Source organism: Vombatus ursinus, unplaced genomic scaffold, assembly GCF_900497805.2.
Source record: "Vombatus ursinus unplaced genomic scaffold, bare-nosed wombat genome assembly UNPS02014818.1, whole genome shotgun sequence".
NCBI classification, from domain to species: domain Eukaryota; kingdom Metazoa; phylum Chordata; class Mammalia; order Diprotodontia; family Vombatidae; genus Vombatus; species Vombatus ursinus.
This window is the reverse complement of record NW_020954596.1, coordinates 56,995,854-57,018,202: the sequence shown is the minus strand read 5'-3', so window position 1 is coordinate 57,018,202 and position 22,349 is coordinate 56,995,854. Positions and strand designations below refer to the sequence as shown.

Below are 22,349 nucleotides of genomic sequence, written 5' to 3'. Positions count from 1 at the left end.
AAGTAAACGTGTAGAAGCATCACTTTTTCCAGGTTGATGATCCAATACTCATCATCTGGAGCATTTTTGACAATTTATTCTGAACCACCCTGGTTTAAATTAACTGTCAAGAATCTTTCCCAAAGCCTTTTTAAAGCAACAAAAAAAAACTTTACTAAAGCTAGACCCAGACTCGTATCAAAAGGTCTTGCCTGTGGCTGGGCATTTATACTTTAACAGGTTGAATTCAGTCCCAACTTTTATGTTGCATATTATATGGACCACTTACCTGCGAACAGGCTGTGCAAGTTTGCTGCGAGGCACTGGTATTCCCCCAGCAGAAGGGGCACTAGGTCTGGGCAAGCCACTCCTCATTCCTGTGGTCCCTGCCGGTCTAGTGAGAGTAGTGCTATTGATGCTGCTGGCAGGACTTGGTGAGACTACATTCTGAACCAAAGGTGGCCCAGGTGAGGAATTAGTCTGAGTGAGTTGTGCTGCTTCTTGACCACCACCAACAGGGCCAGATCCGTGATTATTAAAAGCTTTCACTGGCTGTCGGAGAGCCAAAGGAGATGGTGCTGCAGGGGAGCGGAACTTACTTGGAGAAGGTACTATAGAAAAATTTAAAAAATAGGATAATTTTCCATGTAAATCATTTTAACTCAATATCTTTAACAATTTTAAATTACTACTTTGGTTAATGCTAGGAAGTCTTTATTTTATATTATATAAATAAATTATTATTACAATTTGTTCACTGATAGTCCATAACCTAAAGTATAATGTAGGAGAGAAAAAGACATAATAAACATCAAACAGTGCCTTAACATAAATATATTTATTATGTGGTAGGTAATATAGGAAATTACCCAAACCATACTTGCCCAGGGTCACAAAGCTAAAAGAGCATAGAAGCAGGACTTCAGCCCACATCTTCCAGATCCCAAGTTAAGTACTCATGATACACATTCCTCCTTACTACATACATAACTGGTTCTGACACTGAATGTATTCTCCACAGGTGGAAAAAAAAAGGAATACCCAGACTTGTTTCAAAGTACCCTATTTGAATAGTTTCTGTAAAAAATTGTATTCACCACACCAATTCATGATGCCAGGAAAGCACTAACATTAAAATGGAGTCTCCATCCCTAAGTCAAAAATGGCTACAGTCATAAGGGTCCAAGTACCCCCCCACCACGCACATTTCTACTTTTGAAGTCCCTGGAGCGGCCATTACCATAGCTACCATAGGGCAGTTCTCTGTTAGTGTTCCTGCAGCTCTGTTCCTAATCCAGTTTTCTTTGCATAGCAGATATTGGTGCTGCCTAGACTAATTCAGGTCCTCTCCTTATCATGAATTAAGTCTTTAACAAATTAGCCTGGATTTCCTTATTTGTGATAAATACTCAATTCTCAAGTGTAACTGAGCTGTATCTTTGTTCTATCACACCTCAGGAACTTCTTTATTCTGCAAGGTCATTTAATCGCTGAAACTCACACTTTGTCAGTATTCTGGATAGAGAATGGACAGCTTCTCCCAGAAGTTCCTTTGAAAGAGGAAGCTGCTGCCACTCCACCCCTTTCCCCCACTGAGGGCAGGGACTGTCTTTAGCCTTCTTTGCATGGCACATAGTCATATATAAATGGATCTGTGTTTTCATCATTTTGGGAGTTTACCTCCAAAATTTCCAAGGATCCAGTGAAATCTTGATGACTTCCCCATCCCTTAAATTTGCAGCAGAGAGGGAGGTGTCATCTATCTACTCAATATGCTGGAAGCCTTTCCTCACTACCTGTCACCCTAAATAATTCTTGCCATGTGTCCATTTCTGTTCTGCAGAGTTCCTCATTGCTTACCATTTGTAATTTTTTGGAAGAGAGCTATAATCACTCAAAGAAGTATTTCATAGCCTATCAGCCACAGAAGAAAGACCAAGTGCATGAAGAATGTCTATTACCCAGATTTCAACATGCATCTCAGTAGACACCCTATAGAGCTTACCCAGCAGTATGTATATCTGGGTCAGACCGTCCAGATGGACAATGAGTTGGGCCCAGAGTTGAACAAGAGATGGAGAATGGTCTGAACTGTTTTCAGAAAATTAAAAACTCCTCTATTGACCCCGAGCTTCCTGTAAAAGGAAAGGTCCATCTTTTTTAATACTAACATGTTACTATATGGCAAGATATAGAATACAACTGTCTCTAAAAGAGTTAACAATGAGTATCACACACACCAAGGACCATGGAGAAGCACATGATGGGTGTGAACAGGCTGCAACAATATCATCTTCAGATATATGTACGAACAGGAAAATAACTAGACAAGAGATTTGTCTATAAGATAATCAGACAGAAAGGAATTAACTTTGAAATAATAACTACTTATGTATATAAACACTTATTTTTAATAGTATACAGCTGATGGTGATAAGATAAAGGGAAATAGGAAATGTTTACAATTAATCTAAAGCACACAGCAAACTGAATATTCATTTCTTTGCCCTTTCTACCTTCAAATGAGAAAGTTACTAAGGGAAATTTATATAGGTATAGATTGTCACATAGGTATACACATACATACACATACACACACACACACACACACACACACACACACACACACACACACACTCCCCTTTAAAACAAGTTTTATCAACCTGTGGCACTTGACATGATTTGAGATGGTACAATTCTACCTCTGAATGGTTTCCAACCAGAACCATCTAAAATTCCTTTATCTTGGGCAGAGTGCAAAGTGGGTAAACTGTTTGCAATGTACAATTAAATCCAGAAGTTAAAGAGAAAAGGATGCTTTTCAAATGAGGTCAGATAGTAGATTTGGGCTATAGGAGTCATTTTCCAAAGCTGCCAGAATTAGCTTGTCCAACCCACTGACCCCTTAAAGTAAAACTCTGTCATCTCACATCCTTCAGATTGGCCAAATGACAAAAAAGGAAACCGAAATTACTGGATGGGACAGGCACACTGATGTGCAGTTGATAGAGCTACAGATCCACTCTAAAAAGCAATTTGGAACGATGTTCAAAAGTCACTGACTTCCATCCTTTGACACTTCATATGTCCACTGATCCAGAAACACAGTGTTTGTTATATATTCCCAAAGAAATTAAAAGAGAAAAAGGACCTATATGTAAAGTATTCATAGCAACGTTTTTGTTGTAGCAAAGAACTGGAAAATAAGAGGGTGCCCATCAGTTGGGGAATGGCTAAACAGTCTAAGAACGTAACCAAAGAAACCTGAAAAGACTTATATAAAGTCAATCAGTGAGGTGGGGGAAATCAAGAACAATTTACACAATGACAACATTGTAAAGAAAAATTACTTTCAAAAATAACTTTCAGACTTAACTGAACAATATAATGATTAACCACCACTCCAGCACAGCATTCCTCTTCCCATCTGTTAACAACGGAAAAGTGATGGAATAGAGAGGGTATGTACATTTTGGCCAATATGTGGATTTGTTTTGCTTGGCTATACTAACTTCACTCCCAGCTCAACTCACTCTCCTCCCATCTTCAGCTCTGTTTTGTCTTCCTCATTAGATTACCCTAATACTAGTCTATCCATTCAACATCTACTCTTGAGAGTAAGAAGACTCTTGTTTTTTTTTATTTGTATCTCTAGCACTTTGCAGATTGATTAAAGCTTCATAGCTTTAATATATTTTATAATCTAATATCATGAGAGAGTCATGGTTTTCCTGTGGGAGAGGAGATTTCAGACATAGAAGGACTAGTAATAGTTATGCCTCCCAAAGGAAATAAGAGTTACAAGATTTCCTATTAATCTGGGTTACCAAGGAGGCAGAGGTTAAGCACAGCTGCAGTACACTAAGCCAACTGGGTTTCTACACTAAGTTTGGCACCCACACTGTGAGACCCTGTTAAGGGGGGGAAGGGTTGGAGATGCATAACTGGCTGTCAAAGGAAAGGCGAACCCCACCACCCTCAAGTTGGAAACAGAACAGATCAAGGCTCTGATGCCATTGTGCCAGTGACTATCCACTGCCCTAGATTTAATAGGGAGAACCAGTCTCCAAAAAAAAAAAAAAAAAGAAAGAAAGAAAAAGAAAAAAAGGAAAAGGGGGGAGGGGGTGAAGAGAAGGACAGGGGCCATGGATGAGATGCTCAAGACATCATCAAGAGACAACCTAGACAAGTGAGAGAACTCAGGAACTAACATGCTGAATTGGCTGTAATATACTTTCTTTAAAAAAACCAAGCAGTTTGAAATGAGACTGAGTTTTATATATAATCCTCTTTTTGGTCTTTGTAAATGAAAATGTTTATTGGTGGTTATAAAAATAGTAATTTAAAACACTAAAATATTCAAAAAATGTTTTAATTTGCAAAAGTTATACAGATAACTAAGAATCCTCTCCACCCCTCCCCACCCTTTGCATTTTAAAAGCCAATAGTCCCCCTCCTTCAGAAAAAGGAAAAGGCAACCAACTGCTGATTCTTCCTTTCCCACCCAAATCCAAGCAGGCCAAATTCAAATCACATTCTCAACAGTATCAGGCCTACCCTACCCTAAAGCCAAATCAAATCCCCAAGACTACAAATCTCCTCTATCTGTATATATCTATATATAAAATATCAATATTTAACAACCAGAATACAGGCCTTTTTGTCAAAAAGGTAGGGCCAACTGGCTTCCCTTAGGCCACGGATCCAGATGCCTTCACTGTAAGCTTTTTTATTCCATCTAGACAAATCTACCTACCCCACCCCCAGCTGACTAAGATTTTTCATCTTAGCTTTAGCATTCCTACCCTACATACATCCTAATTCTCTCACTAGTCCCAAACTATCCATTATTATTGCTGTTAATCCTTCCCACTAGAAGAGTACTAGGAATTCCTGACCTGAGTTCAGATCCAGCCATAAACATTTATTAGTTATGTGACCCTTGGAAAGTCTCTTACCAGTTCTCTGCCTCAGTTTCCTCAACTGTAAAACAGGGATAAAAACAGCACCTACCTCACAGGTTATTGTGAAAGTCAATTTAGCATAGTCTTGGCACATAATAGGTGCTTAGTAAATGCTTATTCCTCTTCCTTTCCCCAACTCATTCATTAAGATAGTATGAAATGGTAGAAAGAATAAGTATTCACAGATGGACTAAGGAGAGGAATATCTTAGATTAAGGATATGACACAGGCATGCTGCCTGACCTAGTCAGACCAATCTAGAATATTGCATTCAATTGCTACGAAGCATGAGAAGCCTGGGCAGCTAGGTTGTGCAGTGGATAGAGTGATGGGCCTAGAGTCGGAAAGACTCATCTTCCTGAGTTCAAATCTGGCCTCAGACACTTAACTAGCTGTGTGACCCTGGGCAAGTCACTTGCCTCAGTTTTCTCATCTGTAAAATGAGCTGGACAAGGAAATGGCAAACCAGTCCAGTATCTTTGCCAAGAAAACTACAAATGAAGTCACAAAGAGTCAGACATGACTGAAAAATGGGACTAAGGGGAAAGAGGTAGCTGTTTTCTCATGATAGCTTTTTTTAATTATTGAAAAGCCTGTCCCCACGGAAGAATGGATTCTCGCAGTAAATGGCATGGAAATGTGCTACACCTGGAGTCAGAAGACCCAGGTGTGAATACTGGTTCTGCCATTTTCTAACTGTGACCTTAAGGGAGGAGAGAAAGGGAAAAGATGATAAATTTATTTCTCAATCTGGGGAGAGATTTCAGGAGATATGTGAACTTGAATGAAAAAAAAAATCCTTAACTTTAGCTAACCTCTAACTTGAAATTTAGCATTTTCTTCAATTATTTAAAAACATTCTGAGAAATCTATAGGCTTCACAACAAAAAAAATTAAAAATATCCGAACTAAGGCCTCTCCTAACTCCAAATCTATGATCTCTAAATTGCTAAGAGATAGATCTTAGCTGAATTCAAACAAAAATTCCTAATATGTCTGCTACTTAAAATGGGCTTCCTCAGGAGGTATACCTGTCACTAGAAGTCTACAAGCAAAGGCTAGATGGACCATTTGTCGATGAGTTTGCAGGTAAGTCCACCCGAAGCCTAAAGTCACAAGGTACCTGGAAAATTTCTATGAAAAAAAAACTATTAAGATAGTTCTATCTGCCCCTACAATTCTCATGTGGTTGGGCACCCCACTAAAAAAAACAAAAAACAAAAAAACAAAAACACAAAAGCACTGAAATCCCTGGCCATTGTAATCTTGACCAAAGGCAGAATTTCAAGCAAAGTAGAATAAGGAAGAGCTTGATAGGATAGCTATTACAGAAGAGTCAAGGTAAACAATTATAGCAGATCAAGAGCTATGTGCTTAGATTAGTGGAGAGAATAAAGGAAAAAAGATCTTCCTTCTGGGGATAGACTCCAATTATGTCCAGAAGAAGCTTCCCATAACACTTTTTCTGAAGCCTACCTATTATTCTTTTAAATGCCCTAATTTCTAAGGTTTTAGGGGACAGTAGGAAGGATAGAGGTAACCTTTAGACACATTTTTTTATGGAACTTTGTTTTACTGACAAAGGGAAAAAGGACAAGGAATAAAAAGTTTTCTTCCTGTGCAACACCCATATTTGCTTTTTATTCCATGAGTTGACAGAAAGTTTAGATGTTGAGCAATGTTTTTCTACTAAATGATCCTGCACTAAAGGATCAAAATTAAATTTTAAACTTGCAAAACTACCACATAATTACTGTGACTTCTTGTGAAGTCATACTCAGAATACATAAGTGTTCCAAATATAATTCTCCTGTGTAAGAAAAAAATAACTACCATATGTATGCAAATTTGCAAATACAGTTTTTAATGAAGAGAAATATAATCAAAAGTTTAAAATTTCCTCGACACTAATTTGCCCTTTAGGAAACATGCTAAGAATTAGGGCAGCATAAAAATGAGTTACTTTAGGTCAGCAATTCTTGAAGTGTGGGTTCAGGAACCCCTGGGAGGGGGAATCATTTTTCATGTAACTAAATAATCCCCTAATATTTGTATCTTTCCTTGTCTCCTACATAACTCTGTATGTATATTACTCTTTGAGGAAGAAAGATTGCTTAGAAGGGTATCAATAGGATTAAGAAATAAATGTGGAAAGGAAATTTATGGAAGTCAATGTTCTTATACAATAGTTAGCAAGAGTCTATGAAGGAACAAGATGGGCACTTACTGAGGGAAGTGTGGGAATGTGAAAAGTAATCTAAACATATTGGTAGGGGAAAGACTGGAGCATCTTTCAGAAGGCATTTTCAAATATGCATTTACTAATCATATTAAAAACATGACTAGGAAAATAAGGTCTGAGGAACAAGAGGATGTCAGCTTTTCAAAACAACAACAAAAAAAATCAATCCAGATTTTTGTGAGCACAGGATATACGGGAAAAGGCAAAAATTTCCTAGAAAACCAAGAGTCCTACGCCAAAGGTAGATAAAGAGAAAAACTATGTTAATCCCATACCAAAAATGTATCTGTGGAATTGGCAATTTTGTATAGAAGGCCACTGTCAACCAATATAACCCTTAAAAAGTTTGGTATGTAGGGGCAGCTAGGTGGTGAAGTGGATAGAGGACCGGCCCTGGAGCCAGGAGGACCTGAGTTCAAATCCAGTCTCAGACCAGACACTTGACACTTACTGGCTGCGTGACCCTGGGGCAAGTCACTTAACCCCAATTGCCTCGCCAAAAAAAAAAAAAAAAAAAAAGTATATAGTCCCTAAACCTAGTTTCCAATGTTTCACATTATAAATCCATGACTCTTATAATCTCTTTACAATTTTCCTTAATTTCTTTTAACTCTATGTAAAGTGGTCTTTTAAAAAAATTACACTAGATTTCTCTGAAATTTCAATTTTTCACTGAACCTCACTAAAATTGTTCATATCCTTACATATACACGGTCATGATTTTAGCCTTTATTTTACCCAGACTTAAATCTGAATCATTTTAGGATTCTTTAGCATACAAACTCTTTCAAATCAATTTTCCTTCAGCTTCACCTTTTATTTTAATTCACTCATTCAACAAGCATTTACTGAGTGGCTGCTATGTGCAAGGACTGCTCCCAAATCATACTTTCCTCTCTACACTGCTAGAATGTTCTTATATAGCATATTGCAATAAGAGAATAATCTCATATACAAATGTACTTTTCAACACCTACTGGTTTTCCAATCAAAATCTTCTGCCTCTGCTACTTCTCCTTCGCCCTGAAGTCCTTTCTCAGTGTCCTATTCTTTGATTTGCTCCTCCTCTCCCATCCAGTCCCATTGTTCACCTTTCTCTCATTAAAAGCAAGCTGTGGTGAAAGTTTAATAGGAGGTTAAGCAGACCTGGAGTCAGGACCTTAGTTCAAATCATGTCTCTGCTACCTGATATAACCTTGGTTAAGTTGCTATAACTTTCTAAGTCTGTCTCAACACCTGTAAAAGATTTTGGACAACATTACTTCTCAAGTCTATATACATATATATAAATCTTTCTTAGCTGACCAGTACATCTAACTTACTTCTACCAGTCTGGAATGAAATTCCTTGTCTTTAACTCTCATCAAAACTCAATGCTTTCAGAAAGTTTGGAATAAAGTTTTTCCAAAGATGACAATAGTTAATAATCAAAACACTGATTTTGGCTTCCTGTTTTCTACTCACTTCCTCCTTAAACCCATTCTTATTTTTTTCCCCCTCTAAATATAAGCCCAGTTAGTCGAGACTCTTTTTAAAGTGTACAGAATATCACGTTATGCATTCTAAAATGTTTGATGGAACATCTATCATCAAGTGAAAAGTTAATGTGAAGTGCTACATGTCACAATGAGTAGCAACAATACATACCTCTGCAGAAAAATACTCCTTCCTCTGGATTTATCCAGTTAACTGAGAATGGATCTCGCAATATTCTTTTATTCAACAAAACCTTTGTAATTTGTCATTATATTTATTACTGAACTTAGTATGTAAAAAAGTATAATATTTAATTACCATATGTTGAAACTTTAACTTAAGAAGAGGCTGTAGTTACCTCTTTTTGTAGATGAAGTTTGAAGCAACTGTTTGGCTTTGAGAGAAGTACGAGGCAAATTTTTCAGCCTTTGGGAAGCTGTTGAAAAATAAGGAACTGTAATATTTGTCTGGAAGGACAAGATAAAAGTGCATAGCTTCTGTAAACTTGAAAATTCAAAAATAAACTTGAAAATTTATCAAGGAACAGAAACTATAAGAAGCATTGTTAGAATTCTAGAAGCAGGGTGATTTTTAATTGATGCTTGGTGAATTAGGTTACAAAGGAATGAGATTGAGAATCTTAGGTGCAAAATGCAGGTTTTTAGCAACAGTTTCCTCTGGATCAGGAAAAAACCAATATGCAAAACACCCATGGGAAAACAAATCACCAGCAGACATGCTACAGAATGCAAAGATACAAACACAAGACTAAGTTTAAACAAACAAAAAAAAAAAAAAAAAAAAAAGAGCATACAGACAATATAATGTGGCCCAAAACAAATGCAGTGCTTGTTCAATGCAAAAAAAAAAAAAACCAAAACATACATACACCAAAAAAAAAAAAAAAAAAAGCAAAAAACAAAAAAACAAAACAAAACCCTGTCACTTGCAAAGCAATTACACAGATAAATTTCCTTAAGGGGAAAAAAACTGGGGAATTTTTGTAGTTAAAAAAACAAAAACCTCTCAGCCAGATGGGCTCAGTCACAGGAAAGTCAAATAATTGTTAATTCTACTTCCACAATATTTCTTGCATTCCATTTTATTCTTTTGACTCACACTGCCAGCACCCTGGTACCAGCACTCCTTGTATACCTGGACTTAAAATGACTTCCTAATATTTTTCCCTGCCTCAAGGTTCTTCCCCCTCTAATCCATACTCAACATAGCTACCAAAGTGACTGACTGACTTTTCTAAAGCACAAGTATAACCACTTCCTTCCTCAAAAGGATCCACCTTATCGCCAAGATCAAAAGTCAGGCTCCTCTGATATTTAAAGCCCTTCAAGATCTGGCTCCAACTTACTTCTCTAGCTTTATTATACGTTCTTTCCCATCATGGACCCTCTATCCAACCAAACTAACCGTCTTCATACAACCTCCCATCTTAGTCCTTTGCCCAGGCTGTTCACCATACCTGGAACGCATTCCCTACTCACCTCAGGCTACATTCCCTTCAAAGTTCAGCTCAAATACCACTTCTATACATTAGGCCCTATACTCAAAAATCACCAGCTACCGCTACCTCTTCCCAAAAATTATCCTTCATTTATTGTGTATATTTATTTCATATATACTAATATGTGTACATGTTGTCTCCCCACAAACAATGTAAACTCCTTGAGGGCAGGAACCATTTCATTTTTTCCCCCATGCACAGTAGATGCTTTTAAATGCTTGTTGAAGAATCCTACAAGTCCATTGTCAAAACCTGTCTGGTTATAGATTACTGCAAATAGCTATCTATGCATTCTAATCCTGACTAGAGTTTCCAAAATTCTGTAAAAGGAAAGGTTCTCAGGTGAAGAGTTCGAAACTAAACCAGAGTTCCTCCTATCTAAGTGATATGGAATACTCAGAACCAAGATACAAGAAATAATCTAGGGTTCCCCAGAATAAAAGATGACTCTGCAACATATTAGGACTCTTCTCTCTCCAGTAAGACCACAAGATTCCTATTCCCTCCACAGGCTTAGGACATGCTGCAACCAATAGTCTGGATAAAGTAAACTGGTAAGTATTCCAAAGTTGTCACAAGGTCCATTCAACAAGGGCACTGGTTTCAAATCTATCCTATTAATAAAAGCAGCACAGGACAATGAAAAGAATATAGGCCTTTACATCAAACAACCTGCACTATTAATCTCATAAGGTTATTGTAAGGAAAGCACTTTGTAAAACTTCAAGGAACATATGAACATGTTGTTTTTATGCATTTCAACAACCCAGTCCATAGCTTCATACCAGGAAGCTTCCTATTGGCACTTACCAAAACAGAAACAAAAATAAATGCCAAAAAAACACTATCTGTGTATCTGCCACAAACATCTAGCCAGACAACATTAATGACCACAGATTTGGAATAAGGAAGAAACCAAAGCATAGCTGGAGTTTTGGTGTTGTTTTAGACACACTACTTTACTTCAACAATTTTCTCAGCAGAAGAATAATTTGGTAAATCAACCAGATACCAATACTAAATGTTACAGTTTAACATTTTCAACACAGTAGACAAGCCTATGTATCTAATTTTAGATTTATTTAATGGCACTAAAAGCATCAGAGGCAGTGGGATGCCATGGAAAAACTAATGGGCATAAAACCAGAATAGACCTACCTCTGGCAATTTACTATTTCATAGGGGAATCATCAGCTCTCTGACTCGGTTTCCTCATCTGTCAAATGGAGGAATAATATTTGAAGTACCCACTTTGTGGATATAATTATGTACTTCAGATGAAATATTATATGTTAAAGCCTTAAAGCACTATATAACTTCAGATGATTATCATTATGATCACCATCAATGATGTTTTTATATGGACCTGCGATATCACTGGTGTAACTCCAAGTGTGGAAAGTATTACTGCTGATTAAATTTTAAGCAACTGTTCCCAAAGCTAGTCAAAATGACCTCAGTGTCAGCCAGGTTAGCACATACTTCAACTGCTCTCCTGGTTTCTAAATCAGTTTCAGAATGTGCTGCCTTCTAGCATATCAATAAACTACAGGTAATAGACAGTAATATTTGGGGTATAGAATAATTTCAGCTGCTACTTAACTGTTGGAATAGTTCAATGACTGATTTCTAAACAAACATAAGAAGCTTCTGCTCTCCCACTGCAAAGTGCCTCAACCAATTACCTTCTTGGAAGGGCACGTGAGGCATACAAGTACTAGCCCCTGAAACCTTCCATACAATGAACATGACTTCACAAAGCACATAGAAAAGACCACACCCCTTAGAATAAATTCTGGGACAACTTATTTGAAAGGTACAGTTTGGACACTTTAAATCTTTTCAAATGTAAATCAACTATCATTTCTCCCATTTCACTAACTCTATAAAGGGTTCAACAATCAAAAAATCCAATGTGGTATCCTCACACACAATGCTCATTTGTACTTGAAAAGTTTCTAAGTATCCAATTTCTATCTTGTAGTTTTCCTTATACTGAGGCAAAAGCTTTTTTGACCAGCCACTAGGAAATTATCTTCGGTTTTGTAGAGAAAGCCACCTTCACTAATATGGTTACTAAATAATTTAAAGTGTCCTGTTCTGGGAACAGCAAGGAACTATTATCACTAGATTTAAGAGCACATGTGAGTTTTCGAGGTGAAAAGGACTGGAAAGGTGAGGTAAGGGAAGGCTGGTTTTGAAAGGCTTTTGAACACCAAATGGGATTTTATATTTGATCCTGGAGGTGATAGGGAGCCACTGAAGTTTACTGAGCAGGGAGGTAACCTAGCTGGACCTGAGTTTTAGGAAATTCACTTTAGCAGCAAAATAGTGACTGGACTGGAATGGTAAGACTTGTGGCAGGCAAACCACACCAGCAGGCTATTGCAGTAGTCCAGGTGCAAGGAGATGAAGGCCTGCGCCAAGGGGATGGCAGTATCAGAGGGAAGAAGGGGGCTCTATTTGAGAGCTATTGCAAAGGTGACATTGACAAGCCTTGGTAACAGACTGGATATAGCAATGAAGGGCTGAAGATGACAACTAGGTTGTGAGCCTAAGGGACTGGAAGGATGTCTACAGGAGTAGGGAAGGTAGGGGGTGGACAGGGCTTCAGGAGAAAGAGACTGAGTTTGGTTTTGGATTTGTCGAGTTTAAAGTATCTTAAGATACACTTAGAGCTGTGTGAAAGGTAGTTGAAATTGTGAGGCTGGAGGTCAACAAAAAGCTTGGAATAAGACAGGTAGATCTGAGAATTATCAGCATAGAAGGTAACTAAATCCATGGGCGCTGATAAGATTACCAAGTGAAATAGTATAAAGGGATTAGAGGGCCCAGTACAGAACCCTGTGGAACACTTTTATGGTTAGAGAGAGTGATCTGGATGAGGATCCAGCAAAAGAGACTAAAGGTGGAGTCAGATAGAGTAGAAGAGAACCAGGAGAGAGCGGTACCCCAAAAACCTAGAGAGAAGAAAATACCAAGGACGAAAGTGTGAACCACACTGCTACACAGAGATAAAGGAGAAGAAGAACTGAGAAAAGAGTTTAGAGCAAAGAGGACCGGGGTTCAAATTCTACCTATTTGTGTGATTTAACCTCTCTGGGTCTCAGTGTCTTCATCTGTAAAAAGAAGAAACTGGACCAGATGATTTCTAAGGACTACTACAAGCTCTCAGTCTAGAATTCTAAAACATTTTGCTATGTGAGGACAGTTACCCTATTACCCTATTTTCCTCTTAATTATTAAATTCCCATTTCTTCAACTGATTTTTTTTTAAGTGTCGTGGCTCCAAGTTGTCTCACTATCCTGACATCCTTTGAGCTTCTGTCTTCTAAAATGGGGTGCCCATAGAGCACCAACCCTGAAGTCAGGAGGACCTGAGTTCAAATCTGGCCTCAGACCAAACACTTGACACTTACTAGCTGTGTGACCCTGGGCAAGTCATTTAACCCCAGTTGCCAACAAACAAACAAATAAAATGGGGTGCCCAGAACTCGGCACAATGGTCTGATTAAATCAGAATACAGTAGAGCTTCCAGGTTCCCCCATTCAGACAACTGTGCTTCTATTCATGAAACCACAGGACCGAATTGGTTCTTTTGGTTTCCCTATCACGCAGCTGACTCACTGAATTTGCAACTCACAAAAATCTCTATACATCTTTTTCATATTAACTTTCTAGCCATGTCCCATTTTGTACTTGTGTGGCTGAATTTAAATTTTTCTTTTGCCTATTCTTCTTGCCTGATATATATTTTTTGGATTCTGTTATCCAAAATAAGTTTCTATTCCCAAATACAAATTTGATAAGCATGATATGTGTCAAGTGTCCCAAAGGCTTTAGTGAAATTTTAAGTTTTAATATAAGCTTTAAGAGTTTAAGAGCTTAAAAGTAGACTAAGACTTTTAGGAATACCCTATACATACGACCTCATTCAAATCTTTGATAGAAGAGTTGACTCAAAGGCCACAGGTAATAATGTCCCTTATCTACTTTCTAGACTAAGCCTGAACCCTAGCTGTGACCTTAGGTAGATTGCTTAACCTCATCAGGAGATTGGATGTGACCACTGGTTCTCAAACTATGTTCTGCAACACCTGGCGATTCAAGACCATATTAGGGGTCTTGACCACAAAGTGAAAACTATTTTCATAATAATACTAACATGTTATCTGCCTAGTTCTGATCTCACTTCTTCCCGAGATATCAAGTCTATCCCCTCATACAAAGTTTCCTATGAAACCCAGATAAAATCTTGAGTTTTTCGTATTGTCAAAGGAACCTACCATTAGCTATGGAAGCCTCTGTTTTTCACCACAAAGATTTAGAGCTGATTTGTGATAAGCAATATAAATCAAGTTTAAAAAATCTAGAAAGAGCTCTATGTTTTTTATTTTACTTTTAAGTACAAGAGGGTAGGAGATAAGTCATATTACATTGTTCTATATTCTATAAGATGGAGAAGGTAAGAAATCTTGGTTGTGAGCAAAAAGTGAAGACAAACAGAAAGGAAAAGAAAAGGATTGTTTCCTGGGGCCCTACCACAACCAAACCAAACCAATGACTAGGAAGCTAGAACAGGAACGGAAACAGTCTGACCTCTCCCAGTTATCATACCTTTACAGAATCTCGGAGGCCATCTCATCCTACCCATATATGAACTGTAATTATGATTTACCCAACGAATAATCATTCAGCCATTACTTAAAAGCATCCATCAAGGAGGAACCCACTACAGTTCATTCCACTTGAGCACATCAAGAAGTAAACTGTATCTTTATAACTTCTACCCAATGTTTTGCTCATTTGCTTGAAACTCATGCAAAATAAATCTACTCTCTTCCATAAGACAGTATTTCAAAGACAGTTAGATCCATGTCCCTTCTAAGTCTAATAGTTTCCCAAGATAAAATCCACAGTTCCTTAAAATGTTCTTCATATAGCATGATCTTTAAGATCTTCATAATCCTGCTTTCCTTCATCTATTTGCTTCCCAGTTTTATCAGTGTTCCTACTAAAATGTGGTGTCTAATACCTCAGACGTCTTACCAGGGCAAAGGACAGTGGACTTATCATCCTCACCCCAATCCTGGAAACCCTCTTTTTTTTAATGCAGCCAAATATCAAATCAGCTTTCAACACTGCAACATCTGTTGATTAACCCTTAGATCCTTTTTCAACCAAATTGTGTAACAAAACTTCTCCATCTTGTACTAAGGTTCACAAAAATCAATTCTGCAAGTATATAAATATAACAAATATATAATTTTACATTAATCCCCATTAAATTTCATACTATTGGACTGAGCCCAATGTTCCAGATATCCAATGTACTAGCTATTCCTCCTAGCCTTATCATATGCAAATATAAGCATACCACTTTGAAAAGCATGGCAAACTTTATTGAATGTCACTAAAACCTAGGTAGGCTTTTTGTCTGCAGCATGCCCAAGTCTGCTTGTCTTGAAACCCCTTCAAAAGAGGAAATTAGTTTAGTCTGGCATGACCTGTTCTTTCGGCAATTATGTTAACTCTTTATGATTAGTACTATCTCCTTGATACATAGAGCTGTCTTTACTCCTAACACCTCTTCACACTCCTATTCAAAGCTCTAGTTTATATAGCATAAACTGAAGAAAATCTCAGTCTTTTCTGGGATCTAGGTCCAAGTTATAAATTCTTTTCAATCAAAACAGTTCACAGGTAAATCAGGTTCAATAATGTACCTACTTGCACCTACTTGCGCCTATGATCTTGCTGATTATTGAGAAATAAAAATAATAACCCACATATCATAACTATATTATAAACTTTTGCTTATGTAGAATTTTGTTTAAATGAGAGAAATCTTCAATGTTTCTGATGAGTTTTTGCAATATAAAAATAATCTGTTAATTACATTATTTTAGGTTTTAGTGCAAGCCCATCCATTATCCCTCCACAAAGAATCATCACAAGGTTAGCCACCAGCTAATGCCTTCTGACCACAAAAACTCACCAACTTATCCACACTGATAAAATAAATATTTTCAAGTACATATTTTTTTAAATTAGGGCTTAGAAGATAGAGTTGTTGAGTCATTTTGGTCTCGGAACACTATATGTGATTCACCTAAGTGAGCCCAGCAGAACCTAAGGGGTAAACATAAAAAGATACAGGGAAATCTCTGATCAGACTGGGTTCCACAACGGAGTCTCCTGACCCAACATCTTCTGTGCTACAGACTCTGACAACTCACGTTTCTCTATTTTATGAAACATAGTCTATGCTATGAGGAAAGAAGAGTTGCAAAATAAATAATGAAGTACTATGGTCATAATTTTTTTAAACTCAGACACAATATTTCACTAAATAATTCATTTACGGTTTATTTGACAGTTTGGCCCCATGATATAAATCCAATACAAAATCTACCACAGAGGGTATATGTTAGGACATCTAGCCATGTAGGATAGGGAATTTTACAAATAACTTTATCCTTATGTAAACAGCACAGAAAATCTTTTGTTTATGCCCTCTTCATTTTACTTTTTTTTCCTTTGCTTTCTTACTAGAAAATTCCTACATATTTTCTGAAAAGTGAACTTTCTGTAGCTCATTACTAGTAAGGATTTTTCACTCAAATCTGGCCACACTGGCCAGCCTTTTCTCCTTTTTTGTGTGGAAAATTATAGCCTATTTCTCATAACAGAGCTGGTTAATAAGGAGTTCCAATGTTCTTAGCTATATTACTTTGGAAGCAAGATACTGATTTACTATCCTTCTCAAAGACACCTTACTTGAATTGGAAGAATTATGGAAAATTATACATATACCACACCTTATAGCAATCCATGTTCCTCTGACCTACTTTGCTTTCTAAAGGCTATTTACTTTTTCCAGTTGTACTTTCAAAGTATTACAAAATGCCTAAGATTAACAGGTTTTAAAAATTAAATGTAACATTAGAGCTTTTGTTCCACTCGGATTTTAATGCCAACATCCACAATATTTCAGCCACAGCATATTGAGCATATAAAATTAGTGGAATGGCATAGCATAGTAACAAGGCAAAGAAGTAGTTCCTTAGATAGAAATGACAGCATCCTTGCAAAATCAGGCTCATGCAGCCCAGAAGAGCCAAAGCTTTACCACTTACGAGCCAAAAGTAAAAATAAAGGAAAACAAAAGCAGCATCTATTATGCTAGCGATTACAGCAGTTTATGCAAAAAAAAAAAAAAAAATTAGCATTTGATGAAATAAATTTGAATCAGCAGCAAACCTAATGAATGCAATAACATTTAAGTCATATAACATCAAAATAGGAAAATTCATATCCAACAGTACAGTGATAATAAAATTATATAAGATACTATTTATTTATATAAAATATAGACATGACAAAAATCTGAAATCCTGGGCAGAAAAACTCATTTTTCTCTAACATCAATGTGCTTAACTTAAACAAAGAACAATATGAATACTTTAACCAAGTTAAATTTTTATAAAGCATCAATTACTTTTCTAATTAACAAGTTTACCTCTAGCACTAGATTTCTTACTACTCAGACATGTTTTCCCCCAATTTAATTTCTTACTAAAATACAGTAGTTTAGTTTGTTTCTATTTTAGCATAAAGGTGCACAATGTATCCAAAGAAAAAATCAACTAGGTCCTACTGAAAACAGAAACAATGAACAGGCCAGTTCAGTTCTCCCCCCTCCACCTCTATAAAAATGTGAAAGTGGAATTTTAAAATAAAAACTAAAGCAAATAATGTTCTTCGCTAAAATTGGAATCCTGTCCCTTGTATTTTTTCTAGGAAAGTCTTTTACATATATCTAGATAGATAATGAAATTATGGTAAAGTAGATAATACTGCCATCATATATAGGGCCAAACAACTTGTCAAGTAAAAGATCTGGCCAGTATTTAGTATCATAATATAATGAAACGTCTATGCTCCTGAAATTTTAAAACATATGAATCTCCAAATAGCATACTTTTTTGTCCTGGCTATCCATTTTTAGGAAATGTGAAAATCACAAGGATGATGAAAAAAAAAATCACTCAAAAGGACAAAATCAGAACTGAAAAAAATACCACTTATTCAGAAAAGTGGTCCATTTAAGGTCAGTATTCAATCCCTGATGATGGCCTCTTATCTGTCCCCAAAGCAACACTAAAACATTTTAAAATTAACTCCATTTTTAATGGAGTGTGAACTCCCAGATAAATGTACAAAGTTCCAGATGCGTGTGTGTATAATTCAAATAGTTAAAATTTCTTCAAAAAACAAAATCACTTATGAAGTATCCTGATTTTGATTTGAGTTTAGCATATGTCTTACATACAACAGTCATTCAATAGATATTTATTGAATAAAGGAATGGAGTTTCATTGTGACTGCTTAAGGCATAGCTAATCAAGAGTTGACTGTAACATAGGTAATCTTTACTGATCTTTTGTATTATTCAGTTTTCTTTCCTGTTCAATAATGAATAAGGATACATGTTCAATAATGAATTAGGTTTTAACAAACCTTTCAAAAAATACACAAATTATCAGGCATAAATTTGAAATTACATTTGAAGTACCCTTTTCTGTACCAGAAACTTTATAAATACATAAATGCAAATCCTCATCCTTCCCTTATTTAAAAACTCACATTAGTACATCCTTTTTTTCTGTCCAAAATATTTTTAAAATACTGTAATATCAATATTTATTACATGGTTTGCATTATCATGCAAAAGAATAGAGCACTAATTTGGTACCCAGTTTGTTATATTTCAGAGATTTAACTGAGCAAGTGAATTCAATAGAAATATTTGAATTGTCTTCTCTGAACTTAGGTGTTTAAAAATTATTAGAATGATTTATGTCATGCCTATTGCTCACAGAATCTTAGACTAGTAAGGAACCTCAAATGCCACAGAAGAATCTACCCTACAATACACCTGACAAAGTAGTCATTAAGTCTACACAACTGGGTTCGTAAGAGGGAAAAGCCATTAAGTCTGGAAATGGTCTACTCCATTTTTATTAGGTATCAAGGTACCAAAACCTATCACAGAAATCATTTGTATATATAATTCTCTTCCTTCAATAATTACAAAATCCATGCCCTTATTTTGCAGTCCAAATTTACTATCAACATCTTTTCCAAACCAAAAACAAGAATTTTGGTCTTTTCCTAAAGAATGACAGTAAAATTTGAGAATGAAAATAACTTAAAAAGCAGAAAATCAAGTTACAGTATCAAAGCATGGACTTAAAGTACATTGAAACTCTTTGAAAACCAGGTATTAGAAGAACAAATAAAAGGAATAAGGAACAGTGACTTCTGACAACTAGTAGGTCAGAGCCTCAGTAAAATAAAAAGGCTGAACATGACGATTTGAGGTACCTTTCTGGTCTAAGATTCTATAACTGACTCTGCGATTAATTAAAATGTGACAAATAATCAAAATAAAGGATCAAGAAATAATGAAACTAAAAAATGCCTGCAAGGTTACAATTCGGCAAGAGTGTGCTAGATTTTAAACTACATTATTTACTTTGTTTTTTTTCCAGAAAGACAAAACCATGAATTTTCATGTTGGAATGGTGGAATTGTGCATTTTGATTACAAAACATTACAAAAATAAATAATAGCCATAAAAAAACACTTTTAGAAATCCTCAACTAGAAGATTACTAATGAAAATAAAGATATTTACCCATAGAACTATTTTCTATAATGTGATTTTTGAGTTCCTTAATGGAAGAGCTCCTTCCACTCATTAGCAAGCTACATTTGCTTTTTTCCAGTCAAAATAATGCCTTTTAAAGGTACTTCTAAGCAAACTATAAAGTTTAAATATATTAAATAACATTATTCTCTTTAGCACTCAGAAGTAAAAATGCTGAATCAAATCTTTTCTAGTTTAAAACTTTTTTTCAAAAAGTTAACATAAACCAATTAGTATACATAATTTTCATTTTAATTTTCTGATAACTAATTATTTTTCTAGAGCTATCATACTTACTGGCTGATGCTTGAGACTGAATTCGAGGTATTCCTCCATTTGGCACTTGAAAATTCGAGTCACTTCTGCTGCTTTTCACAGAGTCAACTTGAGTATTAGAGGTCCGGGACAGGTTTGGAAGACTACGTCTTAGTTTTTCTGCGTCAACAAATTAAAAATGAAAATATTCTCTCTGCTGCAGAAAGAATTAAAATATTGACATACTTGAAAATTCATGCTGTTTAAACTTAGAATGCATATAATAGGGGAACTCTGTAGCAAAGGAAATATTTCTTTAATTTTAAATGGTTTTAATTTAACTCTAAAGTTTTACCGCATTTCCCCCAAATGCAAAAAAAAAAGCACAACACTTGTGTTAATACTTCCAAAGCTTAATTTTTTTAATACTAACATAGCAAAAAACATTCTAAAAGTATTATTTAAGGAAATTTATGCTTTACCTTCATTTTTAACATTGTTTGTTTGTAAATCTGAAGGATGGCCTTGAAGAGATAGACGAGGTTGTTGTAAGCGGCTTATCATAGGTTGCGGGGACACTCTACTGTATTCCATCCCCCGAGCAGGAGATCGTGAACGAGGAGAATTTCTGGGTGATTGTTTGGGTGAAGGCCGTGGTGAGTTGCGTGGTGATGGGGAAAACCTGTTAACAGCAGGGTATACTGCATGATGCATATTGTCATCTTCATCATCTAAACTTTGAGCATCAAGTTCCTGATCACTAAATGTACCCCGTCTTGTAGAATTACAAGATGAACCAGAACTGCGCCGAGATGTAGTGGCTGCATATTCTTGCCGGAGACCTGGCAACAATGAAAATGTTATTTTCTACTTAATTTATAACAAAATAAATGCCTAACATAACTACCCACAAGAATAAATGCCCAAACTAACTGCCCACATTGAATATCTTTCTGAAAATTAAAGATTCATTTTCTAAGGTAGAATCATAAATTAAACCCCTTACTCCAAAAGGCAGTAGTCTCACAGTTTGGAATAATAGTACATCAAAAGAATACTGATGGAAAATTCCTGTATTATGTTGTGCAAGGAGAAACTCAAGGAACAAACAATCCACTTCAACACCTGAGCTTTTTCCTTATAAGACATAAGGTATATGTCAAAGTTTTTCCTCCCCACACCTTAAGGAAGTAAAGGTATATTTAAAACATTGGGGAGATTTCCAGTGGAGGATTTATGGAAGACCATGGATAAGAATCCTTCCAAATGAGAAGGCAAAAATGGATTATGATATGCACTAGGGCAGAGGAACTTTACATGGATTGAATCAAGGATGCATACAAACATGCTCACAGACTCTTTCTGAACAGTAGTTAAGTCTGTAAGTCATATCCATAGTGAACCTTGAGGAAACTACTTTTTTTTATTATGGTAAAAGTTGTTAAGTATATTTTGCTTTAAGTCACACTTAGCCTGTCTAGGACTAATTTCCCATTTCTCTCTCATATTTAGTAATAAATTAAGTTTCTGAATTCATTAGCAATCGGTAAATAAAAAGAACCTAGGAAAGAAACAATACTCCGATTATGGCTCTTAAGCTGCATTTAGCTTTTTCACATGTAACCTGTGAAACTTCAAGACAATATACTGTATTACACTACACTGAACATGGCACAGCTGTCATTAAGTTTAATGTAAACTGCAAACCTGGTTTTAGTCTATTAACAAATATCATGATATGGTATTGTTTAAAAAAAAAAAAACAAAACACTAGATCAAGAGACATTTTCTAGGCCTAGCACTGTTAATACCTATGTGGCCTTGCATCAAGTCACTCAATATCTCTATCCTGTTTCTCATCTGTAAAATCAGTAAGAATAGGTAAATCTTAAGATCTTTTCCAGTTTTGTTTCTATGATGATTGTAGAGAAAAGAAAATGAGAAAATAAACCCTTCCTTTCAAAGTAGTACTACCTATATATGCCTTTGTTCCTTATCCTCCAAGCATTACTAGATTTGCATTTATGGTTGTGATAGACGGTTCAGGAAGAGTTGTTTTGTTTTTGTCAGGTTTTTTAACGGAATTTGAGACAGGGAAGACCAACTGAAGGATAATTGCTGCTTCTTGGTTGTTCTGAAGTACTATGAATCTCTCTACTTCTGGTATCTTACATGAATTTGGAATGCAGACAAAATCTA

At 36.0% G+C, this 22,349-nt stretch overlaps 1 protein-coding gene across 2 annotated transcripts in view; it reads right to left on the bottom strand.

Annotated features, from left to right (window-relative positions):
• SLAIN2 (SLAIN motif family member 2) overlaps positions 1–22,349 on the bottom strand; it is a 65,953-nt gene that overhangs the window by 5,025 nt on the left and 38,579 nt on the right. The window contains exons 5-8 of one of the 2 annotated variants that reach the window (XM_027836430.1): positions 20,633–20,992; positions 20,193–20,330; positions 9,020–9,097; positions 269–590 (exon numbers count right to left, since the gene is read on the bottom strand). In XM_027836430.1, coding sequence (XP_027692231.1) covers positions 269–590; positions 9,020–9,097; positions 20,193–20,330; positions 20,633–20,992 — 898 coding nt within the window. The remainder of the gene's footprint in view (positions 1–268; positions 591–9,019; positions 9,098–20,192; positions 20,331–20,632; positions 20,993–22,349) is intronic. The other variant, XM_027836431.1, reaches the window with a different exon arrangement.